Raw genomic sequence first — 25,049 nt, 5'->3', positions numbered from 1 at the left:
TCATATAAAGCCTTACACGTATTTTTTTTTTTTTTTTTTGCCAAACGTCCGTTTTTTGTTACTTCTTTGGGCGAAAAGCAAGCCGTATCCTCACAGGGTATCAAAGTTGAGCCCAGCGTTTACGCATAACCTTTTAAAGAAACGCAATAAATTCGACCTCACTACTGCACAAAATTACTATGATGTCTTCCTCGTGTCATCATATATCTCCCACTAAAATTTTATGCTGATAGAAGATTAACTTTTTGCAAACGCTGAGATCGGCTAGCTACGACGGAGGCCCTAACAAGCGTCCCCTACTCCTCGCTAAGCCTTTTTGCACGAGTTTTTACTGACGCTCAAGATCTGTGCCTGAACGGTGTGTCTGAAATTATCTCGGCATACTCAGGCAGAAAGAAAACAAACACATAACAAATATTATGGCCATTAGGAACCCTCAAACGCGCTTTGTATTCGTTCGAGCACTTCTGTGAAGAATGTCGCACCGTGCGCCGGACGAGCGTGAACCCCTGTGCGGTGCGAATACGGGTTCAAGCCCGTCCGGCGCACTTCCGGCGAACGGTGCGGCATTCTTCGCACAAGTGCTCGACTTTTGCTTTCTTAAAACGGTCTGTATGCGCGAATTTGCCTATATAATTGCAGGATAACTCTATGCGCATACGCGATGTTGAATATTAGTGGAAAGCAAGGGGGTGGGGACTTCACTTCGTGCAGTGCTGCGGGTCAGTACAGATAAGAGATAAGAAGTGTGTTAAAATTGAGCTTTTCAATGGCGCCTCCGAGGTTTACCTCGCATACTCAGGCATATTAAGAAAAACAGTAATTGCAAAAGGTAATATTTCGTCTATGGATGCGCAAAACAAACAAACTTCCTGACCAACAACACTAATGTAAAGGCGCGAGCTCGATGTATGCGTACTAATTGGTTGCTATAGCTTGTTGATTCGTACACAAGCAAGATCCCCGAGCTTCGCAGCGTCGAGATTCCCAGCACTAGCTCGTCCACATATACCTCGATTGGAACGCTAAGAGGAGGGCTGAAGTACAAAAATACAACAAGCATGTGTTAAGACAAGCTATACGTCTCGGGCTTGTGCTAAAGCTTCGAGGTCTGGCAATTTAGGTTAGTTTAGAGACCAAAAATGACGCTTTCGGGACCAGAAAACGATCTCTTGTCGACGTGTCGATCGAAACCGAAACCATGCCTCCCTCCTCCCTGGCCAACTAGTTCCCAGAGTGCAACGCGCGCCGTGTTGCATGCAGGGCTTTATGGAAGTAGTCTATTGTCATTGAGATCAGTGGGTTCGACTTTTTGGACAGTGTGGCCAGACCTTAATACACGCATGTCTAGGTTTGGAGAATTTATTTTTATGCAAAGGGTTATTTTATTTTATGAACAATTGGAATTAAAAGAAACCAATTCTAATCACTGAAGACGATAATAGCTTAATTTTTTTGTACTGTATTAACTGAAATAACCAATCAGCGGTGCCCTTAATTCATCCCTTAGCCATTACGATCCAATCCGAAGCCAACTGGCCAGCCTGTCGCGGATGCGCACACGAGTCGAACCTCTATACAAGGTTCGTCGAAATTTCCACGAAAAGTTCGAAAAAGTCGAACCTGGTCGAACTCGACCTCGGCCGGTTCGCGACACCCCTAGTTGCAACAGAACCCTTTTTAATCAGGGCGGTCACTCCCAAAAAACCGCCAAAGTACAAAAAAAAGTTTTTTCGCTAGAAGGCGCAAGCTACCGCCTGATATTTTTATTCAGTTCTGCTTTCCATTTTTTTTTATCTATATCATCCACTTATCTTCATACATCGTTGCTAAGTGGCTCAGTTGGCTCAGTCGTTGCTATGAACGCTTCTAGCTCTTGATACCACGCAGCACGCCGAAAGAAGTAGTGATGTTTTGTTCCTGTGCGAAGCTGCGCGGTGCCCTGCCGAACAAACACAGTGTCATTTCGTACGTAAGAAAGCTTCTGAGAAGCGACAGGCAAGCTTTTCGAAGCCAGGCCACCAGATCTAATGCCGTCATCCTAGGCATCGAAACCAGCTGCGACGATACAGCGATCGGCGTTGTCGACGACCAGGGCAACGTTCTCGGGGAGTCCAGCCATTCTCAACTCGAGACGCACAACGAGTACGTTGACGGAAGGGGTTGCTGATGTCGAAGGCTCGAGTAATGCGGACATTTCTCGCAGGTATGGCGGTATCATCCCCCCGATCGCGAGGGATCTGCACCAACAGCACATTGACCGCGTTGCCGAACGAGCCCTCAAACAGTGTCCGGTGCCTGCCGAGGTGAGCCAGTCGACATCACCTCGAATAATCAAAGCCCGTGCGCTAGCATTTCAACGTCATCACAGTGAAATCGAGCGCAGACTCGGATATTGGACACGATTGCTGTGTCAGCGCGTTCGGCCGGGCCTCGCGTCCAATCAGCGCTTCGAAGGACGCTCGGCATCGGGCTCGCGTCCAATTGCCAAGTTGGTGAAATCCGAGTGTGATGTCATTGCGTAGATGGAAGAGGCTGTTGACAGGCCTTGATTATTCAAGGTGGTGGTTCAGTGTAGTAATGGCCCAGTCCCACTAGAGCGACAAACAGAAACAACTGGCACCGTAAGGCTGCAAGCAGAAAGCGGCGCGAAGGTATCTTTAGCAAGCTCGCAATCTAACCGTTACTTACTTCTCGAGCACCAAGAGACTGCAAGCCTGCAAGGGTACTTCCACGTGCATGCCACAAACGTAATGCATAAAAATAAAAAAAAGAAGAATATATTATGATTGAGACCTCATTGCTTAACAAGAATGAGTTTGACTAAAAGTGAGCCATTGTAGTGATTGCACAGTGGGATTCGTTGTAATGGGCGATGGCCGCACAACCATGTCGTCTTTCTAATCTTTCCGTCCTATCATTATTTTCACTGTTGAAACAGAACTAAAACAGAAGAGCAGCCCAATAGGACTCCGCTTGTCAAAACACATTGACATTGTGCCGTGATATCAGTTTTCATTGCTTTTTATGCCCCATGCTACCTGTACCCAGAAAAAGAATCTTAAAAAATGACTAAATAAGTGGAAAGGTAGGCACTGACAATGTTGGTCATGAGTCATGGTGCCCTGCGAAAATGGAGACAACGAAAGCAAGGTTAGGGGAGAGGGTGTGCACGTGCTCAGAAGCTTGCTGGAAAAAGGTCCATTCCCTGTGAAGCTTTTTGCTACACGAGAACAGCTCCTTCCCCACGTAGCCGTCTTTCCCCCTAAATCTAATCCGTTATCCCTTTGCGTGCTCGCCCATCTCAACGTGGACACAAATACTGCGGAGAACCAATACCATACCTATCGGCGATGCAGGGCAAGCACTTTACTGCCCCTTCTCTGGGCATGGGGACAGCAATTTGAGAGTGACTTCCGCCCGAAGCACAAACTCCAATATGGTGGTGAGGATCCGGCAAAAACTGCACGCAGTTAAGCGGGATCAACCTTACGGCTGTGCAGGCAGGGACGAACGGAACAGGATAATCGTATGAACCTGGACACTGCGGAGCATTACACACAGCCACTAATAAGTGGGCATGGAAACTCAGTGACTCTTGGAATTCCGATGCATTCAGGCATCGTGTATCCGGCAACACTTGGGTGTATTTAGTCCCAAGCTGTTGCCTCTGGCCACGAGGTACTGCATCACAGCGGTCGGAACCACAAGAGCGTAAAATTTATCCAGAAACGTTGTGGATGCACAGAACTCAAAACCATACCGACAGCTCATGCAAGGCCAGCTGGGAGTGAGTGTGCAACGAAACTTGGACGTTAAGCTCCCCGGACAAAATGCAGTTCGAGAATAATTTCCCAATGCAGTCCGTGCAACCACCGTCAGGAATGGAAGTTTTGACGAACTCTCAGAGTGAACCCTCTGTAACGCGAGCAATCGAAAGCAGTCGATCCAAGACATTGCAACGATATGTGAACAAAGGTGGTTGCGTGCATCATATTACCTAATAAATGAACTGGCACCTCACCCATCGGACGTGGATGACGAGAGGCGTGGTTTGGTCGACAGAACACCCAACACTGCAGGCCTTGAGGGGAGGGGTAATTTCCATGCGCATTGAACACTTGTGTGGCATCAAGAGGCTGAAGGATAAACCTGCCAGCATCCAATGGTGCAGCTAAACAGTGGATAATCAAGGTGCTCCTCACTACAGGGGTAAATAAACTCCCGGCTCACTGGGACAAAGGATTTTCAGCAAAGACAACGTCTAGGTTTGTGCTTCCTCATTGAACAAACAATCATGTCGGATCCCGTGTGGCCTTACTACAATGAGGATCGCCCCCAGAAGGAGTGTGGTAGCAATGCCCTAATCCAACCGGAAACAGGCTAGGAATCGGAAGGCTAGCCTAAATATAGATCAGGCCCCACATTGGGCCGCCAATTTTGTAAGGTTCTATTCTGATTCTCTAGTCATTTGTTTCCAGATGAATGTGACACCGCAATGCATAGTAGCTCATTCTGCGGGGGGGTTTTGGGATCGGTAAGGTCATCGAGGAAGCCTGGGAGGGGTGTGCCGCCACTGTATGCTGCATGCCGATTGTTCTGGCTAGCCCACACCGCATCCTGGTGACATCGCTGTCGAGCATAGGACCCGGGGTATTAGTCCAGACCACATCACCGGCCTGTCTCCCCAGTTGTGGTCGTCACCACCGCAAGCGTCCATCGTGGCCCGTTTGCTGCGCAAGAGCCCTCACTCCTCTAATCTTCCCTGTTTCCTCCCCCTTCTCCCTGCTGCCGCCTCGTGCCACACCGGCTGGAGCCTGTGTGGTGCATAAAAATGCTCGGGGGTGAACTTGAGCGAGTGCGAGCATTTCCTCTGCCAAGGGAACTAGATCCTGCTGGCTTCATTGAGCTGCAATGACAATCCCCCAAAGAGATGCTGTGACCATTTATTGCTGATATCAAGCTGCATCCTTGTGTCTTATCATGCACGATTCACAAACATATACAAGCATCTGCCAGCGTCTCCGGCACCTCTCCACGTGCACTAATGGAAGATTTGGAGGAACTAAATGGTCTTTCAAATCAATGAAAAAATGGTAAACCTCACACCTTCAGCATCCAATCAAAACACTAAAATGGTTTCCTTTTCACTTTTTATAATGTGTTAGTATTAGTACCCTGATACATGCGCTAACCTTGGGCCAGTTTTGAGCAGATGTATATAAAGTTTACAACATTGCCACGGGATGGCGCCACAGCCCCTCTGACTGTGGAGACTGGCTAGGAAGCACCTTTTATGAGCGCGGACAAGTGGCGGTGGGGTGCATATTTTGAGAGGCATGGCGATATGATGCGTAGCAACGAAGGCCACGCTGGATTGGCTGGTTGCGGGGAGCAACACCGTGATGTAACACCCAGTAACCGAAGATCGCCGGCGACGTCCCCCGTCACCAATTTCGGAACCGCGCAGTGGGGTACGGCGGATGTAGCACTGTGGTGCGTGTCAGCCCACCCCGGCACCCCCATTCACGCCACTTCGTGGCGACAGTTTGCAGATGGCTCATTACAAAGTACTACCCACCTTGGGCCAGCCGTACACGCCGCCTCGCAGTGCCCTACCGGCAGCCCAGCTACTCCCTAGCTCCGCTGTTCCCCACTGCACCTCGGTTGCTTCGTGTTATGTCACACCATCACTCTCTATAACCATTCAATCCTGTGTTGCTGCCGTCCTTCATGCACCTGCTTAGTGAACTGATCTGCTTGCACCATGGAGAACAGAGATTTCGGGAATCTTCAGCTTGCAGAAAAGTGCCGAGAGGCTGCATTCACCATGCTTTGTTGTATATAACCGCTGCACGAAAAGCTAATGCATTTCTTCGAGAGTCAGTGTGGCGGCAGCAGTGATTTTGGCCCATTTAGTTTTAGAGCGCAGCTCTTAGGCACCCGTTTCCGGCTTGAGCGGCGTCGCCGTCGGCGTCAATGTCGGCGTAACCTTGCGGTGCATTATGGGTAAATTCCCCCGCTAGATCTAGCGAAAAGATTTCCCCGCTACATTTAGCGGATAAATTTCCCCGCTAAATCTAGTGGAAAAACTTCCCCGCTAAATCTAGTGGAAAAATTTCCCCGCTAGATCTAGCGGAAAAATTTCCCCGCTAAATTTGGCGGAAAAATTTCCCCGCTAGATCTATCGGAAAAATTTCCCCGCTAAATCTAGTGAAAAAAGTTCCCCGCTAAATCTAGCAAAAAAATTTCCCCGCTAAATCTAGCGAGGAAATTTTGGTCACGTGACCCTCCCCCAAGGTCACGTGACCTAGGGGGGGGTCACGTGACCCTTTCCCTTATGTAACGTGACCCCCCCCCCCCCCCCCCGAGAACACGTGGCCCTCAGTACCCTTCCCTCCTCCTCCTCAAGAGCTGCGCACCAATTCGGCGTTACAGGGAGTTGTAAACGGCTTTCACTTTTTTATTGTTGAATTTCCCAAATTTATATTGACCCGGGCGAGCGCGACGACACACAGCCGAAAATGCGAACCGGAAATATCCGACTTTGCTCGCCAGGGGCGCCGTTAGAGACTTGAGAGCTACAGACCTATTCTGGGTTAGAACATGCTCCAAGTTCATAAAGTAATGAAGCTCCTTACCTCTTCTTTTCTGATGGCACACACCGTTTCGTTCCGGGAATCCTCGAACTCAGTTTTTCTGTCGGGTGGCATCCGTTATTTCGAAAACGGTGGATTTACTCCTTGCAGGAGATGTCCGCCATTGCGGTTACGGTGCGGCCCGGCATGTCCCTGTCGCTTCTGGTGGGCCTCAACTTTGCCCGCCAGTTGGCCGCCAAGCACGGCAAGCCGCTCATTCCCATCCACCACATGGAAGCACACGCACTGGCCGTTCGACTGGTGCAGCGGTAAGACGTCGCGGCTTTGTTCGCCCTCTCTTCGTGCTGCACGAAAGCTCATGCTTCAAACCCATTCAAAGGTTGCAAATGATATGATGGTTATTGTTGACGAGCTAGAGTGGATAAAGAAGCTAGCTTTATTTGTATCGACGTGCAAAGCGTTACGAATAAGAGGAAGAGCCTCGGACATGTTCTTTTGTTGTGCAGCTGTAATCGGTGAGACTTGGCTTAGACGAGATTTTCCCGATTGCCATACTTTCCTTCCCTCGTATGACAGTTTCAATTCAGACTGTAATAGTATGTTAGCTTGGAAGGACTACAGTTTTCCGATTTCGCCTACAAGGAGAGTTAATGGAACCATCTGAATCTTGACTGGTTAAATTACGAGCTGTCCTGGGTCACTTGAAAGCTTCCTGGTTTCCATTTGTGAAGTCTGCTGCGGTGAAATCGGCGGCATAAGGAAGGTGTCTTGCAATGGAGAAAACAGAGACATTGTGGATTTCTCAGAAATTCTTAATCAGCCTGGAAATTTTGGATAATCGAGGAATTCTCAGAAAAACTCGCCTGCATTCTCTTTGGTACAATCTGCGTGTACGAAAGGTTTCGCCTTTAGTTTGTAACACACTCTATGACTGTCATCTTTTGCGAGATTATTGTTGGGATTCGGAGATTAATAAAATTAAAAAAAGAAAAGAAGCAGGGCCAAGGCGGCAAACGATCCGTATTACTTTCTTGTAATGCGATTATCAACTTCAGCAGTCGGCATGAGTTTTAATGGCAGACACTCTTCTGGTGTAAAAAGTGACGAAAATATCTTGTGCAGAGTGGACTTCCCTTACCTCGTTCTTCTGGTGTCTGGAGGCCATTGTCAACTGGCAGTTGTCCGGGACATTGACGACTTCCTCCTCCTGGGCCAAACTATGGACGATGCTCCTGGTGAAGCTTTTGACAAGGTGCTGCTCAAACAGATGCTCCAAGCTATCTTTTTGTGTACAATGTATGCAGAATATCTGCAGGAAAAACAAACAGACAAAAAAAATATGTATGCCTCCTCTTAAAGGGCAACTCCGCTTCATTTTTGGATTTGAAAAAACAATGCAATCCTCTTCAGTATCGCCTAGGAAGACCACACGTAAAATCTTACGATGCAGTTCTGTCTAAATGTTTCTTAAACGGCCCGGCAAACTTTGCAACTCGCCAAGTTGCCGAAATTGGCTGACTTGAGCGGGTGAATTCAGGCGCAGCTAACAGCGCAGTCAAGGCTACGGCATGGGCGGAGCCAACATTGAGCTAAACGCCATCTATATGGCCCCCTTTTGCTTGTTTTCACTTCTCCGGGCGAGCGTAGCGCATGACGTCAGCAACGTTGCCTCTCGGCGCTCAGCAGTGTCCACGTGATTGGCGTAACGCGCCTGCGCAGCGCGTTTCTTGGGAGCCGTCCGGCCGCCCGCCGTGGTCCCGCCGTTACCACTGTCTTCCGCGTCACAACCGCTGTCGTCGTCTCACCGATTGTGATTATTGTCTCTCGAAGTTTTGTCCACACTACGGACACCACGTGCGCGCACACTTATGCCGCAGTTGTGCAGACGTTGTCGAATGCCGTAGACACCAAAATGTGGCGAAAAGTGCGGTGCAAACGACACTCGCGCCTGCCACACGCCCGCCCCAATCCCGCCCGTCGTTGGGCCGAGGATCACGTGACATCTCGTACCACGTGATGGCCATGTACTTGGCGACCCGAGGCCAATGTTGCCGGGCGGAGCCGAAGTTTCGGTTTCGATTTCTGCTCATGTTTGAAATCAGATTTAAAAATATATATCTCATTTTTCGCGAAGCGAACGACGTAGTGTGTTTTACTAGGGCTTTTTAATTCAAAATCAATCATTATCCCGAAATCTTCGGAATATAGCGGAGTTGCCCTTTAAGTAACTGCCAAATAAGACGTAATGCGATAGCATTTGGGATCCTTCGCCTACCGAGTTTTCAAGGCCGATTGTACAGTGGTGCCTTAATTCAATGACTGCCATTGCCTTTCCCAACGTCGCGCAAGCTACGCACCGCTGTGTTGCACATTGCTTCGGCAATTTCGGCGTGTTTTAGAAGTCCGTTGAGCTCGGCGCTCTTGACCTGCCTCAGCATGGCACAGTTTTCTCGTGCCATGCTGAAGACCGAGCCACTGCGCGCTCCTCCTGCGAAACGCTTGCATCACGCCGCCACACGATGGCTCCTGATTTACACAGCTTTTATTTGCTTATGTCGCCTCCTCCAGTTCATGCCACAGTGCCTGCTGTTTATGTTTGCAGCTGTCTTTTACCGATGTCACCCGTCCTGTTAAAACATCTTTCACTAACCACAGCAGCCCTTCCCGGCCACATATGATCTCCTCCTGTCTTGGGTCTAAACCAATGAGTACAGTAGGTACCCTTTAGAGCTGCTATCACATAAAAAAAGAAAATTAACTGCAATGCACAAAATGGTCTAGCAGTTCACACCTTTGCCTTTGCCTAACGGTTGCGCCGTTATAATTATACTTACTGAGGTTCTCGTCGAAGCCTGGACTTACTTTGGATGCACCCAATACAAAGTGGGCGTAAATCACGAAGAGAAACTTGATGGTTCTTTTAGGTGTGCTTCCCAAATTTTGTGTGCAACATGTAAATGCTCTCATGCTAGCACAATGCCCTTTTCTTTTTTTGGGAAAAAATATAGATAATTTTTATTAGTGAAGGTTAGACATCTCGTTTCGGAGTCTGGAATGACATGCCTTTATTTCTGTTATAAGAATTTTGCATGGCCACATATTATACATTTGTCTTTTTTTGCTTGTGTTTTTTTTATTTTTTTTTTGGTTTGTTCTTTTTCTTTTTTTGTTAACTTCTTTGTTTTCATACTTCCGTTCGGTTGCTACGTGACACTTTGCAGAATTGGTCACCCGGTCTACGAGTGTGCTAAAGTATTAAAAAGAAAGTTTATCAAACGATTAGCATACAAGGCCAGAGTATGGCTGATTTCGAAGTTGCAACACGTTTTCATACACCAATTTGGTGTCCAAACAAACATCTTTTGTCAAACTAAGCCTATCTGTGCTGCAACCTAACTGTTGCAGCTCAGATATTGCGATAGGAACATGTTGGATGGCGACAGGGAGCCAATGTCCACCACTAGATGCTCGGCAGTCCAATCAATTGCCTGTGCCAGCTCTCTGCACTTGAGTATGCACATGACAGTGTGGTGCAAGACAGCCAGTCGTCTGGTCCAATGGGCCCATAGCTTGCATCGCCCTGTCACTTTTGTTTTGAATGGAGTGTAGCAACACCGACATAGCAAGGCTGAAGTGCCCGATTTTCTAAGTCGCCTGCTGGAGACCAGAGCGGGGCACAGCCTGGACACAAGCACTGTTTCAGCGTTTGGCTGAAAAAAATCCTGTACAGGGTGTCCCAAAAAGAAGTTTACACGGTTGTTTTCACCACAAAAATAAACTATGCATCGCCAAACGCTCATTCTCCACCCAAATGTAGCCCTGGCGGTCTGAACCAGATGCTGAAGTTTCAGAAGTATCCTTTGTCCTAATCAAAAGAATAAGTGAGTTTTCAGAAAATATCAATGGGAAAATGAGGCCTGTTTTTGCCCGTTTTTTGTAGCTGGCGCCATTCAGCTCTCTGCAGTTCGAGAGCTCCGTTGGCCGCCATTTTTCCATTTGAAATTTTTGAAAATCACTCGTCACTTTTGAATGAGGTACCGGTTAGTTCTCAAACTTTGGCATCTGAATCCAACAACTAGCGCTACATGTGGGTGGAGAATGAGCATTCGGCGATGCAGAGTTCATTTTTGCAATAAGAAAGAACCCTCTGAATTTTTTTCGGGCGGGACAAGCTGTAGGGTAAGTGAGGATATAAGTCGCATTTGAATGGCAACACAGCACTCGTGTTCAACCTGAGCCTTGCACCGGTGTCCGATAGGTGACTTAGAAAATCTAGTGCTGCAGGCTTGACTTTCTTGGAGGTGTGGACTATAGCGACCGACTTATGCCACAATTCTTTGATTGGTCTGGAATCTTTGTGCCACGCTATGGCAATGTTTTCTCCTAGGGACAGACTGAAGCACCATAGTTGTACTGCCGGCGTTGTGAGTCGACCCATCGGATCGCTCGGGGAACCCAACGGACAAAGGGGGGTTTGGAGATGCCGCCAGGAAGAAAGCCGCTGCACGCAACTACTCTTCTACCAAACCTGGTAGACCTGTCGAAAATATAGACAATTTTGAGATCTAGGGGTCTAGCGATCCCTAGATCTCAAGAGATAAGGATCCCTAGATCTAATGGGATAAAGATTTTGAGATCTAGGGATTTAGAGATCTAATATTTCGGAATGATTGAAATGGCACATGAAAGGTGCTATATATCTGCTATAAAAAATTGAAACTATGTTTGAAAAATTTGTTTTTTTTACATAATACTTTATTAAAAAGATTTTTTTTACTCCCACATGGATCAATGCCGCTTGTGGTGACAAAATTTGCTATGGCAGAAACTGCCTCAGTCATCATTCCACTGGCAGCTCATGTAAAGAGCATTGTTGCATTGCGTCAGGTTGCTCGCAGGCTGAAGCTCTCCAACCTTCCGGAATGCCGGGGACTGAGCGGGGGACGTGCCCTGGAATTCCTGGCTGAGAGGGACAGTGGAAACCCTCTGGCCTACCGTTTCCCAGAGCCCCTGACGAGCTACCGGACGTGCAACTTTTCTTTCTCGGGCCTCAAGAACTCCGTCTACAGGAAGATAGAGGCGCTGGAGAAGGAACACGGTGGGTTTTACTATGTCGTCACCACCTGCGGTGAGGGTAAAGTGGGGCAAATTAGATTTGCTGAAAGTCAAGCTGAAGCAAATTGGACATTAATGTGCAGACGGTGTAAGGTCGGTCTGCCTTCGAGTTGTGGCTACACTGGCTTCCGCTGTAGAGGCAATATTTGGCCAGTGCAGTATGACAGCCAGCCTGGGTTCTTTAACACTTCCCTTCGATGGTCGAGTTTTTTTTTTTCCTGAAAGATGTTTCCCCAGTAGTTGGATTTTGTTTCCAAAGAAATAGTATAAAAAAAAATAATCTAGCAGGAGTACATACAATACTTGCAAGCTGTTTAGGTTTAGAAGTATCAAATAGAAATATTGAAGGCGAAAAGCTGTCACCTTTCTTTTGTTTGGTTTCGTTTTGATGCTTGCGTTTCCCCGACATTCTGTTAGTTTCAGATTTTGAACCAGAGCTACTTTACAGAGCTTTTTTATCGTGCGGTAAACTGAGCTCTCATCCTCCGAATTAAATTCTTAGAAGCGTTAAAAGTCTGAATTGGAAGAGCCGGCTCTCCAATTGCCGTTACCGCCAGAGCAGCTGACATGCGAAGCGACCATCTCACACGTATCACGTGCGTGGCGCTTTTAATTTCAGCATTAACAACCACAGCGAAGTGAAACACCTTGTGAGTATAACATTTATAGTTTGCCAAGGACATAAAAAATAACTACACCTCCCGCGGTGCTTGCAGTTTCACATGGCCACTTGTGTAATCACCACCATACATGTATTGCGCCGACTGTTGTAAGGTTAACGGGCATCACACAGTATTGATGCGCAAACGCTTGCCATTTACCATGCTTATCTAGATCGAAAGAAGTAGGGGCGGGCACCTTGCTGAAATTCAGCGTATGAAATAACGATGGTTACAATAAATATTCCACTGGTAATGACCTCATGGGGGAAGGCTAGGTTTCGAACAGTTCTTAAATTGCGTGAGGGCTTGTACTCTAGGCTACTCGTCTTGTCAAAATAATTGTGCAGTTCCCCCTGTAAACTTAGTGCTGCCATTCCATTGCCTGTTTCAGGTGACATTGGCATTATTAGGGTGGCTACCCCTCGGACTGCCCAATTATACTTTCAAACATTTTTATCGCTACCCAACCCTCGGTAGCTGGTCTGGTGATTGACCGAATGCACATAAGCATGAGCAGCCCACCACACTTATTTGGCTGACCTGCCAGCCTTTAAAGATGCCCTGTTCTAAACTGTGCCCCGAACTTTAAACTTTAGAGATTCGTCTCCGAACTACTCGATGCAAATGGGAATTGTGAGGACTGCAGTCGTAGCGAAAGACCAGATAGGTTATTGTGGCTCGTACTGCATGTGGGTGTGTGTATTCTGGAGAACAATGAAATTAAGTGCTTGGGTGCACACTAATTGGACTCCAAGTTCATCTGCTTCTTGTAAAGGGGTTGCACTGACGCCAGAACACCAGGCTCTGATTGGCTCTGACGGAGGGACTGTGGGTAGACCTCAATTCTAGTTTTCTCAATTCTATCTGCCCACTAACCTTCCTATCGGAGCCAATCAGAGCTTGGCATTCTGATGTCACTGCAACTCCTGGTCAAAAAGCAGACAGTAGTACAGTATAGACCACTTACAACGTAACTGCTTATAGTGCAGGACCGGGTATAACGCGGCTTTGTTAAACCACCGGTTCGCCTCCCATAGAACTCCATGTAATTACATACCGCTTAAAATGCAGGCGCACAAAGGGAAATACCGGTTATAGTGCGGTTTCTGCAACAGCCCGGCGACCGCGCAGACTGACCGGCGCAGCGAGCACGCTTCCCTGTGCGACGCTAGATAACAGCGCGAGCCGCAAGCGGCACTCGCGGGGCAAGGAGATTGCTAGAAGGAGCGGGGAGAAGCGAAGAGAGAGGCTTCAGTTGCCATAGCGACGGGGGTACGCACGCACGTGTCGTCCACGTTCGTGCGTCCCTCCGCTGCATTGGAAACAACCGCAACGACAGACCAATCGCAGGTCGAGGAGAAGTGTTCGCGCGCATCGCATGCCGGTCGCGAGCCGGCTGCTTCTTTCCGCAAACATGGCGTCGGTTGTGATCGTCGACGTAGACGGCGTGGTGGAAGCTCATCGTTCCGCGTAAAAGCGCTATCCTTGACTGTGAATTTTCGTTGTGTGTCGCTATGATAACCCAGCACGTACTAGAAGGGAAGATCCACCTACTCGTGCGGCAATGTTGTGGCGGCACTCTCAAGACGGCAGAAACGCCCGTGTCGTCGTGTTTGTTTACTTCGACTACAGTGGTGATTTCTAAGCGTTTGTGTTTTCGAACGTCGCCTGGGTTTCTTATTTGGAGCATTTCATGCCTGTGCTCAAGTTGAAGGTATTACTGCCGCGTAGCGTTTAAAGGATGCGAATTTTTACGCGTTTTCATCACCGGAGAAAAGTGATTAGGGTTAGCAATCCTGAACGCTCACAACGTCCGTCGGCAACCCGCGACGCCGTTAAAAGGCTGCGCCAGGCAAAAGTCGCTCATTTCTTTCAAAATGTGTGACACACTTGAGAGAGAAGTGTATTAGTCTGGTGAAAAAAAGACTTTCCTCAAACTAAGCTTTATTTTTCATCTACCACAAAATAAATTGTTTTACGAAGGTAAGTTGTCTGATGGCATGTATTTTGGCCTGAAAAATTGATGTTTTGGTTATAGCGCCGTACCGCTTATACTGCGGATTTTCGCGACTCCCGCGACATACGTTATATGCGGTCTACACTGTAGTATGCATTTTGGGGAGGGCGATTCGGAAACCGACTGTTGTTGGGGCGTACTTAGACGCCCATGTCTTAGTCGGAGGGAAGGGTTCTCAGGAAATAAAGAGGGGAAAACGGGGAGTAGAAGAGAGGGGAAGGGCAGGGGTTTTCTCGTCTTTCTCTAACCGTCGAAATCTTATTTACAGGCAGGGGGTCTGTGATGGTCGTAGCCATTGGCGGGGCTGGTTTGAATAGGTTCCAATCGCCTAGATGGGGATTGGGGAAGTCCGATGTAAGCGAAAGAGGGTAGTTGCCTGATTTAGTTCGACTACAGGGAGTAGCATTGATGAGTCAGTCTGTCGGAAAGGCTGTTGTCACCATTTCTCTCTTTGTGGCTGTTTTCTTCAGAGGAGGGAGATTAATCCTGTCTCGTCCAAGTAGTTCTCCAGTGCCTTCAGTGCCTTCTTTTTGTTGCAGTTTATGCCTCGTGGTCTGATGATCTCCTCCATAGAGCTGTAGGGTAGGTTGAGTTTTTTGTACTCTTCCTGGAGTGCCCTTCTCTCTGTGTCGTAGAGGGTGCATTGTAGGAGGAAATGGACGTCATCTGCGCGAGTCCCACGGGTGTTGCAGTCTGGACTCCTAGAGGCTCTCATCCTGTTTATCCATGCGGGGGTGAGGGCGCTGCCCGTCCGAAGTCAGTGGAAGACAGCCGTCGTTGCCCTGTTCATGCATGCTGGGAGCCGGGCCGGGTGGCCGCCTTGTGCCATCCTTGCGTCTGGGTGCTGACTTGTGATCTCCCTCGCCACAAGGAGCTTGGCGTCCGCGACGGGGGCACCTTAGATGTGGGCGTAGAAGGCTCATCATGGGCGAAGTTGGCTATCTGGTCAGCGATCTCGTTTCCCTTGATGCCGCAGTGGCTTGGCAGCCACTGAAACCTGAACTGGTGTCCGAGTTGCTCCAATGCCGTCACTTTTGCTGCGATTCTTCGTGCCAGTGGTGGTGCCCCCTCCAAGTTATCTAGCATGGAGAGCGCGGCTTGTGAGTCGCGCAAGATTACCCACTTGCTGCCCCTGGTGCTGCCTTTCTGAACGGCCTCGAGGGCAAGCGGGGATCGCTGCTAGTTCTGTGGTGGTGCTGCTTGCATGGTGTGTAAGGCGGGCGCTTGCACTCTGCATAGCTCTTATAATATTCAGATATACCACTGGGTTTCGTTCTGAGAGCTTTGGTTTATTTGGGGCTGTTTTTCTGGGGTTTATTTTTCTGCACAGGTTTAGGGTTATTTTATTATAAATTTTCTGTGTCTTACAAAAATTCGGGGTTTTTCGAGACTAATGTTGAAGAAAATAGGACATGGACATGGGATTTCCCAACTTCCAGGGCACATATGCATGGCCCAAATACTTAGAAAACATTCCCATACCGATAAAAAAATAGAAAAGAGATATAATGCAACATTCTGAAGCAAGAAGAAGCCTTGCGGACACTTCATTGGGCGCTGTGTTCCAAGTTATCAGAAAGTTAGCTGTAGACAAAAATTTTCTTCCCGTGAAGCTCGAGTTTTTCTCATCCAGAAACGGCGTCCTTTTTTTTTTGTTTTCTTTGATTTCAAGAGCAAACCTACTCGAGGGGTTAGTTTTGGGGGTTTAACGGTATTTACCGAAAACACACAACCCTAGTTATCACTGAGGGCCTCAATCCCAGAAATTTGTCTGTCTGTCCATCTGGGAGTGTGTCTGCACGTATCTCATGGCAAGGCATGCCATCAGCGTGTGTTGTTATCTTGGCAACATAAGCAAAACAATGTACACAGGGCCTTGCTCGAAAGTAGACCAATTTGTACTCGCCCCCAAAGGGAAATAAATCCAAAACCTCGTGGTTCGCAACTTGATGCCCTGCCACCGTACCAGCTGGACTGCTTTCTATATGCTTTAGCTGAGAGATCTGCTCCTTACATCCGAAGTGCGTGGTGATGTTCTTATGATGATGATGGCGATGAAGAAACAGTATGTTCTTCACTGCCTTGATATGACTATTTAATGTTGTTAAAACAAATGTAAATGATTGCTTCTGAACTTATGTATGAACTGTATTATAAAACTTTGGAGATAAAGCTTGCTGCCTCGCTGCTCATGTGTCAGTCGCGCCGTAGGAAGTCCAAGGGGGAGTGTGTCAGCAATGATGCCCAGCTGCTGGTTTGAAGTCGTAGCATGCACAGTCAATGGCATAGTGCCACATGGAAAAGGGGGGTGCACTAAGAATGCACTAAGACTTCCTCCTCTTTTCCACCTCCACTGCATAGGGACAGGGGCTATGTAGTAGGATAGGAACTGTGTATTAATAGAGTAATCTACACTTCGTTTCACTGCAACTTGGCAAAAAGCAAACACTACAGCACCCTTGAGCCAATCATGGTGACAGATCAAAGCAGGTATCAGATCTCTGTAGGAGGAGAGTACTTCATTGAGACGCTGTTGTCTGCCTCACTTGATTCGCTGATCAGCACACTGGGACAGTAGCCTTCGTCGGTTGCCAAGTTACGCTGGGACGGAGTACAGTAGGCGAGGAGGCATTTTGCGGTCAGATTGTACGCACGACGGCATCTGGGGAAAGTGATGGAATGTCCCCCCAAAAAAGAAGTACATGGATGAAGAAAAAGAGAAGTCTTTTATGCACTTGTAATTGCTTCGCCTTGTGTCACGTCACACACCATTCCGACAACTAGTGGTGCCGCCCCGTTAAAAACCGCATTATTGTCACACCTTTGTTGCATTTGATGGAATGTTTTAATGCCGGGCAATTTTTCCTGCCTTCCAGGGTTGGAAGCAGACGCGCTGCTACCCGAGATCGCCGACTTGTGTGCCTCGACGCAGCACGCAGTGGCTTACCACCTTACACGGCGTACGCAGCGCGCCCTTGCCTTCTGCGATCAGCAGGGCCTGCTTCCAGAGGGGAAGCCCACCCTCGTGGTGGCGGGGGGTGTGGCGGCCAACGCCTACCTGGGGCGCCTGCTCTCCCAGCTGTGCGAGAAGCTAGACGTGGCGTACGTCCCCACGCTGCCCAAGCTGTGTTCGGACAATGGACTCATGATTGCCTGGTGAGTTTAGTGGATTGGCATTGTGGCTCGTCGGCTGTGTTACGAAGAATCTTCTTTTAGTTTTTTGCATCCTCTCTAATGCGAAGATGGGGTGTAACAGTGGGAAGGAGGTAGTGTTATTTTTAAAGTATGGAAGCTTAGCTTACGGGCAAATTATACTTTCACATATTGTTGCCTCCTATTGCCTCTACTCTGTTTCACCTTACAATGGACAGCAGCAGATGCTACGAGCCATTGAAGTCGACATAATGCTGCGTGAGTGTCACGTGACCTCCTGGAAGGGCATCACGACTCGCCGGGCGTGTAATCATGTGTTTTGTCCACAGTGCTGAATCGGCTGGGATGGCTCGTAGCGTCCACTGAGGAGTGAAACGAAGTAGAGGTTACATTCCGCTCAATTTTGACAACGCCAAAATCTGGTCTAAGGCAGCTTGAGTCGAACCTTTGGATGAGACATTGGTCATTGGTGTTTTATGCATTTACAGCTAAGGGATGGGATTGTAGCTGTTCTTGGTGAGAAAAATTTCTTCAGGGTAAATAAGTTGTCTCTTCTTTGACATTCCAGGAATGGAGTGGAGCGTTGGAGGGCAGCATCTGGCATCGTAACTGAAAACTTTGATTCCTTAGACATCACTCCCAGGTTAGTGCATGCTTACTGCATTGTCCTGTAGTAACAAGTGGTTTCTTTGAAAACCATGGGGAAGGCAGCTTACTTTGCCTGTTGTAAAATCTTGCAAGGATGCCCAGCTCAGTGTTGCAAAAAGCATTGGGTCTGCACATTGTTTTAGTGCTGAACAACAAAACAACTTTATGTGTTGGCACATTGTCATCTTGCATTTGCTAGCAGCAGTGTTAACACTGCTGTTCAAAGTGGCACAAGCAGCTGTGCGATTAAAAGGAATGAGCCATTATATATGCATTCATATGAATGCTGTCGCTCTGAACGCAAGTACCATTGAACAGTGATGTTTTTTTCATTAAAGCACCAGTACATACAGAATCTTGTCCACGCACTTGTCATAATGACAGCTGTTTTTGTTTTGCACCATGAAGAAGACACCGTTTCTCTAGCAGATTTATCTTTTGTTGAATCCCTCGTCAAATCTATACAATTTGACGAGGAATCTTTTCATTAGGATGTCTGGTATACTTATATGTGCATCCTAAAACAAAAGAGATTTCAATTGATTCTCGTTTCCTCAACAGGTGACACTTTATGGAAGAAACCGTTTTTCTTCTTTTAATGCTTAAATTAGTATTTTTGTCCTTAGATTTTTCAGACAATGTAATAAAAGAAAGAAAGAAAAACATGAAAAGAAATTGTTGAGTTGCGAGATAGAAAATTTGACTTCTCTTTAAGGTTCTATTTTGGTTAGTCAACTGAAGCTTTGAAAGCAGAATGTTTGCACTTCCCCCATTTTTTTTGTAGCCAGTGGTTATGGCCATACAATACCCCAGACTTTTGATTGTTCGCTTCGAATTTGGCATTCCCTTCTATTTTATCTACTTCAAATTGCCAGCGGTCGACCTTGGTGCTTGGTTTAAAAGCGGAGGATTGGTACCTCTAACACGAAAGGGTTTTCAAGGGCTGCGATCCTCGGGGAAAGTGTGACGTAATGCCGTGGAAACTGTTACGAAACACGTAACAGATACTTCAGGAAGCAATCTATAGAAAAGAACACATAATTGAGAAGGAAGAAAATCGCGAATGCACCCTGATGGGAATTGAACCCACAACCCCATGATTACAAGCCCTACACTCTACCGGTACCACTGTGCCAAAGGAGCAGTGTTGGCATGTTGGCACCAAAGGAGGAGCGGCGTTCGGCTTTTGAATGCATTTGAACAGCGATAGACAAAGACAGCTGGCATTGCCTCCACCTACTAATCATTCCAACTAGAGCTTAGTGCTTTGATGTCTCTGCACGCTGGCTTGTCTCCTCCTTTCTCTCACAGTTTTTATCTGTGTATCCAAAAAAAGAAAAAAAAAAAAAAGAAATCTGCAACGCCCGTTACGGGCACCAAAGAATGCTGCAGTATACAGATTCTGTGCTGATTCGGAGGATCAGGATGAATATTTTTTTAACGGCAGCTTTAGTTTCCATTTGTTTATGTCTAACATGTATGATGAAGCAAAAATACTAAATGAAATAAAAAGTAACCTCATTACTTAAAAAGAAAAACGTGGTAGAGTAACTTGCCTTTCTTTTTATAAGAAGCGGAATCTTAGCATGTTGAGCTGAGCATTTTTGTCAGTTTCTTGTTGCAGAATGAGCCTGAGAAGTGTGCTTGGAATTGAGCTGTTGTATTTCCCGTGGAAATTAGGAGAAGCATATATTCCCAGGTACCAGTGCCATATTTATACGATAGCAAGTCTATTTGTTTGTGGAGCAAACAAAAGATTTCTGATATACTAGGTTCATCTTATAGCAGGTATTAAAACTAGGATGTCCTGCTCCTCGCAAAGAGGGCGATGAAAAAAGCTCTTTTGAGATGCTCTGAAGGCACGAATTCAAGCAAAATGGTGAGCGGCAGAAAGTTGTTGCACCTAAGCGAACGGCAAAACAAACTAATGAAGCCGGAGACCGAATAAAAACTGTAAGCAAACTGAAGTGTTCCGGTAGTTTGATCATTTTCTCTTTCTCCACGGCAGCACGGTTTGAATTCAATTAGTAGAGGCCAAATCCCCACTTCGGGATTTCTGATCTAAACAAAATTTTGACTGACATATGGTTGTGTCACTATACGGTGTATGTTCTTTAAATCTAGTGGGAATAGAATACAAGTAATAATCAAAACTATGTGCTCATGGGACCAATCAAACGCCTCCATTTCATCGCGCGACTCCACTCTCTGCGTGGGTACAAGCGGGAGCGTGATCGCTTAGCCAAAGAAAGACGCGTGATTGGCCCAACAAGCACATAGCTTCCACTGCACTCTTAGTTTAGGGGTGAATGAAATATAGTCTATGTACAAGAATACTTGAAGTACTTCCAAAAACTCGGTTCTTAGTGACATTTAAAAATGATTAAGAATGGTAAAGTATTTGCACTTAGAATATGGAATACTATTTTATCGGTATACAGTTTTATGGTTATGAAGATGTTAATCTTTTTGGAACCGAGCACGGGGGTAGTGGATATTGAATAATTGAGCAATATTCATATTAGTTGGAAAATAAGGTACTTACTCTAATCTTCCCAGTTTCCCTTTTTTTCCAAGCTATGAAACTGGAAGAAATAAGCAATTCTTGTTTATAGGCACAGAAACAGAGAGACGATGATGGCGATACAATTTTTAATGGTAGGAATACACATATGGGGGCACGAAAAGTCATGCCTTTATTTTTCTGCTATATAGGCTCCGATTTTCTCTTACAGGGGCACTGATGTGGATTCTGAAATTCTCTATTTAGGCTGATAACTCAATCTGCAGGCTCTAAGCATCTTAATAAAACACGAAAACACACTCATGGGCAGCTGATTTCCCTATTAAAAATAGAATAAAAGATTGTGACACGCCCCTCTTTCTGCACCTTGGAGCAGACATCGGGGGACACCTTTGGGTGGTGTTTTCAAACCATGTTTGCTATGCTATGTCTCCTACATCCAAAAATATGACGTTTTTATCAAAATATAACTCACATTGCACAAAAAAAGGGCTACAATTGTAACTTTCAAAATTTCTATGCAATTAACTATTTTTAATGGTCAAATTTTATAGCGGTCATGGGGACCCAAGAATGCACCCCCCCTATTCCCCCAAGAGAAAATAGTGCCCATGTATTTCTATTGCTGCGAGTTTACTAGGATATCTTGCCATCTAGAACTGGTCGTTTTTATTGACTAAAACCCAACAAACAATATGCCATCAAATGCCAACTTCTACAAAAAGAGGCTTTCAACTTCTGGTTGAAGAAGGGTTGAGTCTAACTGCAACAAAAAGCTGCTTCTCTGCCTTAACCTTGAAGCACATTCCGAGATTCACACTCTTGCAACAGGTGCCCCCTGGGAGTGGATATTTCATTATCCGTCGCTGAGGCATCCATCAAGCTGGATAAGATCAAGCTGAGCGTCTGATAAGAGTCCTCATCTTGCACCGAGCTTGCTACGGCTCAAGACGTCAACATTCACTTCAGCACCAGAATGCCATCAATACCATGGTGGAAGTGGGCATGCACTGTCACCAGCTGCGAAAAGAAAACATCCGAGCATTGACCAAAGGAATGGAGAGGACTGTTTTGTGCCAGTTCTCAATAAAAAAACTGGAGAGAGTGTAAAAAAGTGTTTTAGTGGTCTGTGATTCACCTTATCTCGTGAGCAGTGCTGCCCAATAATCTTTCATCCTGCAGGATTCCTGGGCCAGGAGGTATGACCTGTCCACTTGTCCATTCTCAAAGCTTGAGACTATATGTGGTCATAGGCACCAGAAAGCTAATTTTAGGCATGAATAAAAATTAATTGGACGTTACAAGAATATCCGTGGGAAAAAGTTTAAAAAAAAGGCAACATATGTCTTCCTTTTTTTGCAAGGGCCATTTCTCCCTCTTAATTAGTGCATTGTAGGTCTTAAAAGATACTTTCAGTTTATTGTCTTTTGCAGTTCACTGCTTCTGCCTACAATAAAGTACACTGGCTTCGGTCGAGTGACCTGCGCTGTTGCAGAAAAGTGTACGGCGATGTACTTCCGGTCGTATCTCAATACATATACCAGGAGTAGACTGTCCTGCACTTTTCTGCACCAGTGCAGAAGGTTCAGGTAAATCGAACGAAGCTAATGTGCGACACTGTTAGTGCAGACATTCAAATGCCTGTTTTCCTTTCTTTTTCTTTTAATGAAATGATTGCCATAAATTCTGCTAGTGTGGTGGAAAGTCACCACTAAGTGCAGTAACCTGAGCGGTAAATTTTGTCTTCCGTGAATATTCTGTCTTAGTAAAATGCGAAAAAGTGGCAATGTCATGTTTGTGCCAACAGTGTCTTGTAAAGGGATTTCTCATTAATATGGACAGCTTTGTTACTTACATAAAGCCCTCATAAGGCGAGTTTTCCCTATTAACAACACAGATATGCACATATTTACCCAGTTCGTCCCCGCAAATGTTGTCTATATAGCGAGGTATCCAGGTTAACAGGCTCCATATTTACGTAGGCACGTGCAAATAGAAGATTTTGAGTTAGAAGTGAATAGTAGTTCTGGATGGAATATTTTCGGATCAAATATCGAATAGATTTTCCAAGCCTTCCGCAACCACACCATGCCTATACGAAAACCCACCTAAACTTGTGAGGTTTTTTTTTTTTTTTTTTTTTTATTTCTAAGCCAAGTGAATTGTAATATAATCCAGATTTATGGGCTGTGAACTCAAAAAGTCCAATGCCTACAATGTAATGACAAATGAACAAAACATTTGATATGCAATGAATCCTATAGAAAGGCTATACCTAATCGGGAGGATTTATAAATCCTCTTGCTGTATGCAAATATCCTTTCTTATATTTCAAACTTATGAGAAAAAAAAAAGTCATGAATAACGAACGTAGGTTTTCAGGACATCTCTGTTTAAAGGGATACTGAACCGAAATTTCGAGCTCACTAAACAAGGCCGGGCGGATGCTGCAAAACCAAGTAATATCACTCATACGGCGATATATCAAATGGATCGCCATATTTTTTTTGGAAAAGAAGTGCGCGATTGAACCCGGCCGACGAGGCCGACGAGACAAGGCACGTCACGATTCCCATTCTCTCTCCTCCTCGCTACGTCCCGTCAAGCTGATGAACCGAAGCGAGGAGGAGAGAAGCGAGGCCGCTTCTCCTCATTCTCAAATTCTCCCGGAGAACAGTTACGTCAAATAACTCGCTTGATCGCGCCCTTCTTTTCCAAAAGTACGGCCATCCGTTTTGAGATATCGGTGTACGAGTGACGTTTTGGGGTTCGTAGCGTCCCGTTCAACAGTTCTGCAGCCTTACTTTGCGAAATCCAAATTTCGGTTCAGTATCCATTTAACATGTTCTCTCGCAAAATAGCTGCAGTTTATTTTTGGAAATTTTATTGTAGTGTAGATATAAAGATACACAAAGTTGGTTTCTTTTTAAGTACACGAGGCGTGCGTGTGCGTGCATTACCCTGCTTCGATAGTGTGCTTTCCTACTAAGCGCGCGACTGCAATGTTGGTACTTCTCGAAGCGTTGATCACGGCAGGTTTGCCCCGTTGAGTGCTCTTCTTACCGAACACCAGTTTACCGCGGAGAAGCAACACCCATGGAAGCGAGCTCTGCGGGTGTTGCTTCTCTGCACTGTACCGGTGCTCGGCAAGAAGCGCGCCCACGCCGCAATCAACGCTTCGAAAAATACGAATATCGCAGTTCACCTTTAAGCGAATATCAAATAGTGTATTATTCAAAACTAATATTTGAATATTCGCGCAATTCTATGAACGAGACATACTCTATTGCAGCGTTAGTCCATAGCAATTGAGAAGTGTGAAACAACTTGTTAGCGCGCGCCTAAACAAGGGTGACTTTAGTCAGGGTCTCTGAGACTGCAGGGTGCATCATTTTTAACCCTAGTCCTTAATCACAGTGCTCCAGATGGCGAAATAAATGTTTTATTGTTACTCGTGTGCTTTACACATCCTTCTAGCGCGAAGGATGTGTAAACCACACAGATTCTTCACTTTGTCTTCTCATTTTATTGCAGACCGAAATAATGATTTGGTGCCAAGCTTCAAGTTAGGGATAGGTTAAAGGCGAAGATGACAGAAGGAATAACACGCTTAGGACAAAGGAACGACGACACTTCTTCTTTGAACTTGCAGCGACACAAGTACAGTGAATATTCATAGGGATAGGCTATGTCTGGGTTCCGTGCTTTCTGAGTTTATTTTATCGTGAAATTCGGAGGGTGTTTTTCGGAGTTCATTTCTTAGCCGGAGTTTATAAGAGTTTATGATAGATTCCCTATTTTCCGAAATTCGGAAAGCCCCGCTTAATTTTTTTTTTAAATTTCAATATAAAGACAAATTTTTTGTACACACACAAACCTGCCCTAAATTCATAAGCACTTACCTCTATTACATGATCTCTTCAGCTGTATAAGGCGTTCATGCACTTGCCACTAATAATACTATCTGTCTCACAATGCAGAGTGAGTGTTGCTTTAATGCAGAGTGAGTCTTGCTTTAATAAGCATCAATACTTTCTAATCACTAAGATCCTTGACATAGTCTCTGGAAAGCTCCTTCCTCCCACGCTATCTCACCGCTCCACACTGCCGCTGCACGGAGTGGACTGGTGAGTGAACCTTTAGCTGCCCCCTCCCTCCTAATAGTATTATAGCTGCCAGTGTTATAAAAACACAACCCCGCCTTCCTCTACGAAGTCTAAACTGAAAACTAGACCAGTGGCCTTTGTTGAGACCCATAATTACAACGACCCGTTCTCCTGAACAAAACTTGGCGAGATGAATGGTGAACCTCCTTATGTCCATAGTCCGAA

The 25,049-nt window shown here is 46.2% G+C and overlaps 1 protein-coding gene across 1 annotated transcript; it reads left to right on the top strand.

Moving 5' to 3' along the window:
* The first annotated feature begins 1,818 nt into the window (after positions 1–1,818).
* On the top strand, positions 1,819–21,835 carry LOC8042129 (probable tRNA N6-adenosine threonylcarbamoyltransferase, mitochondrial). Its single transcript, XM_029995471.3, has 8 exons — positions 1,819–2,145; positions 2,207–2,306; positions 6,750–6,907; positions 7,722–7,851; positions 11,487–11,697; positions 17,270–17,549; positions 18,115–18,189; positions 21,550–21,835. Exons 1-8 carry the CDS (start codon positions 1,910–1,912, stop codon positions 21,626–21,628), a joined length of 1,269 nt encoding a protein of 422 aa, XP_029851331.2. The 5' UTR covers positions 1,819–1,909; the 3' UTR covers positions 21,629–21,835.
* Positions 21,836–25,049: the final 3,214 nt, after the last annotated feature.

Source organism: Ixodes scapularis, unplaced genomic scaffold (assembly GCF_016920785.2).
Source record: "Ixodes scapularis isolate PalLabHiFi unplaced genomic scaffold, ASM1692078v2 PGA_scaffold5__190_contigs__length_132052651, whole genome shotgun sequence".
In the NCBI taxonomy this organism is placed as follows: Eukaryota; Metazoa; Arthropoda; class Arachnida; order Ixodida; family Ixodidae; genus Ixodes; species Ixodes scapularis.
Note: the sequence above shows the minus strand (reverse complement) of the source record. Positions and strands in the feature narration are given on the sequence as shown.

Coding starts and splice junctions, on each gene's coding strand:
- LOC8042129 (XM_029995471.3), top strand. CDS start 1,910: ATGTTTTGTTCCTGTGCGAAGCTGCGCGGTGCCCTGCCGAACAAACAC. Junction 7,852..11,486: donor CTGGTGAAGCTTTTGACAAG/GTGCTGCTCAAA, acceptor GCATTGCGTCAG/GTTGCTCGCAGGCTGAAGCT. Junction 17,550..18,114: donor AATGGACTCATGATTGCCTG/GTGAGTTTAGTG, acceptor TTGACATTCCAG/GAATGGAGTGGAGCGTTGGA.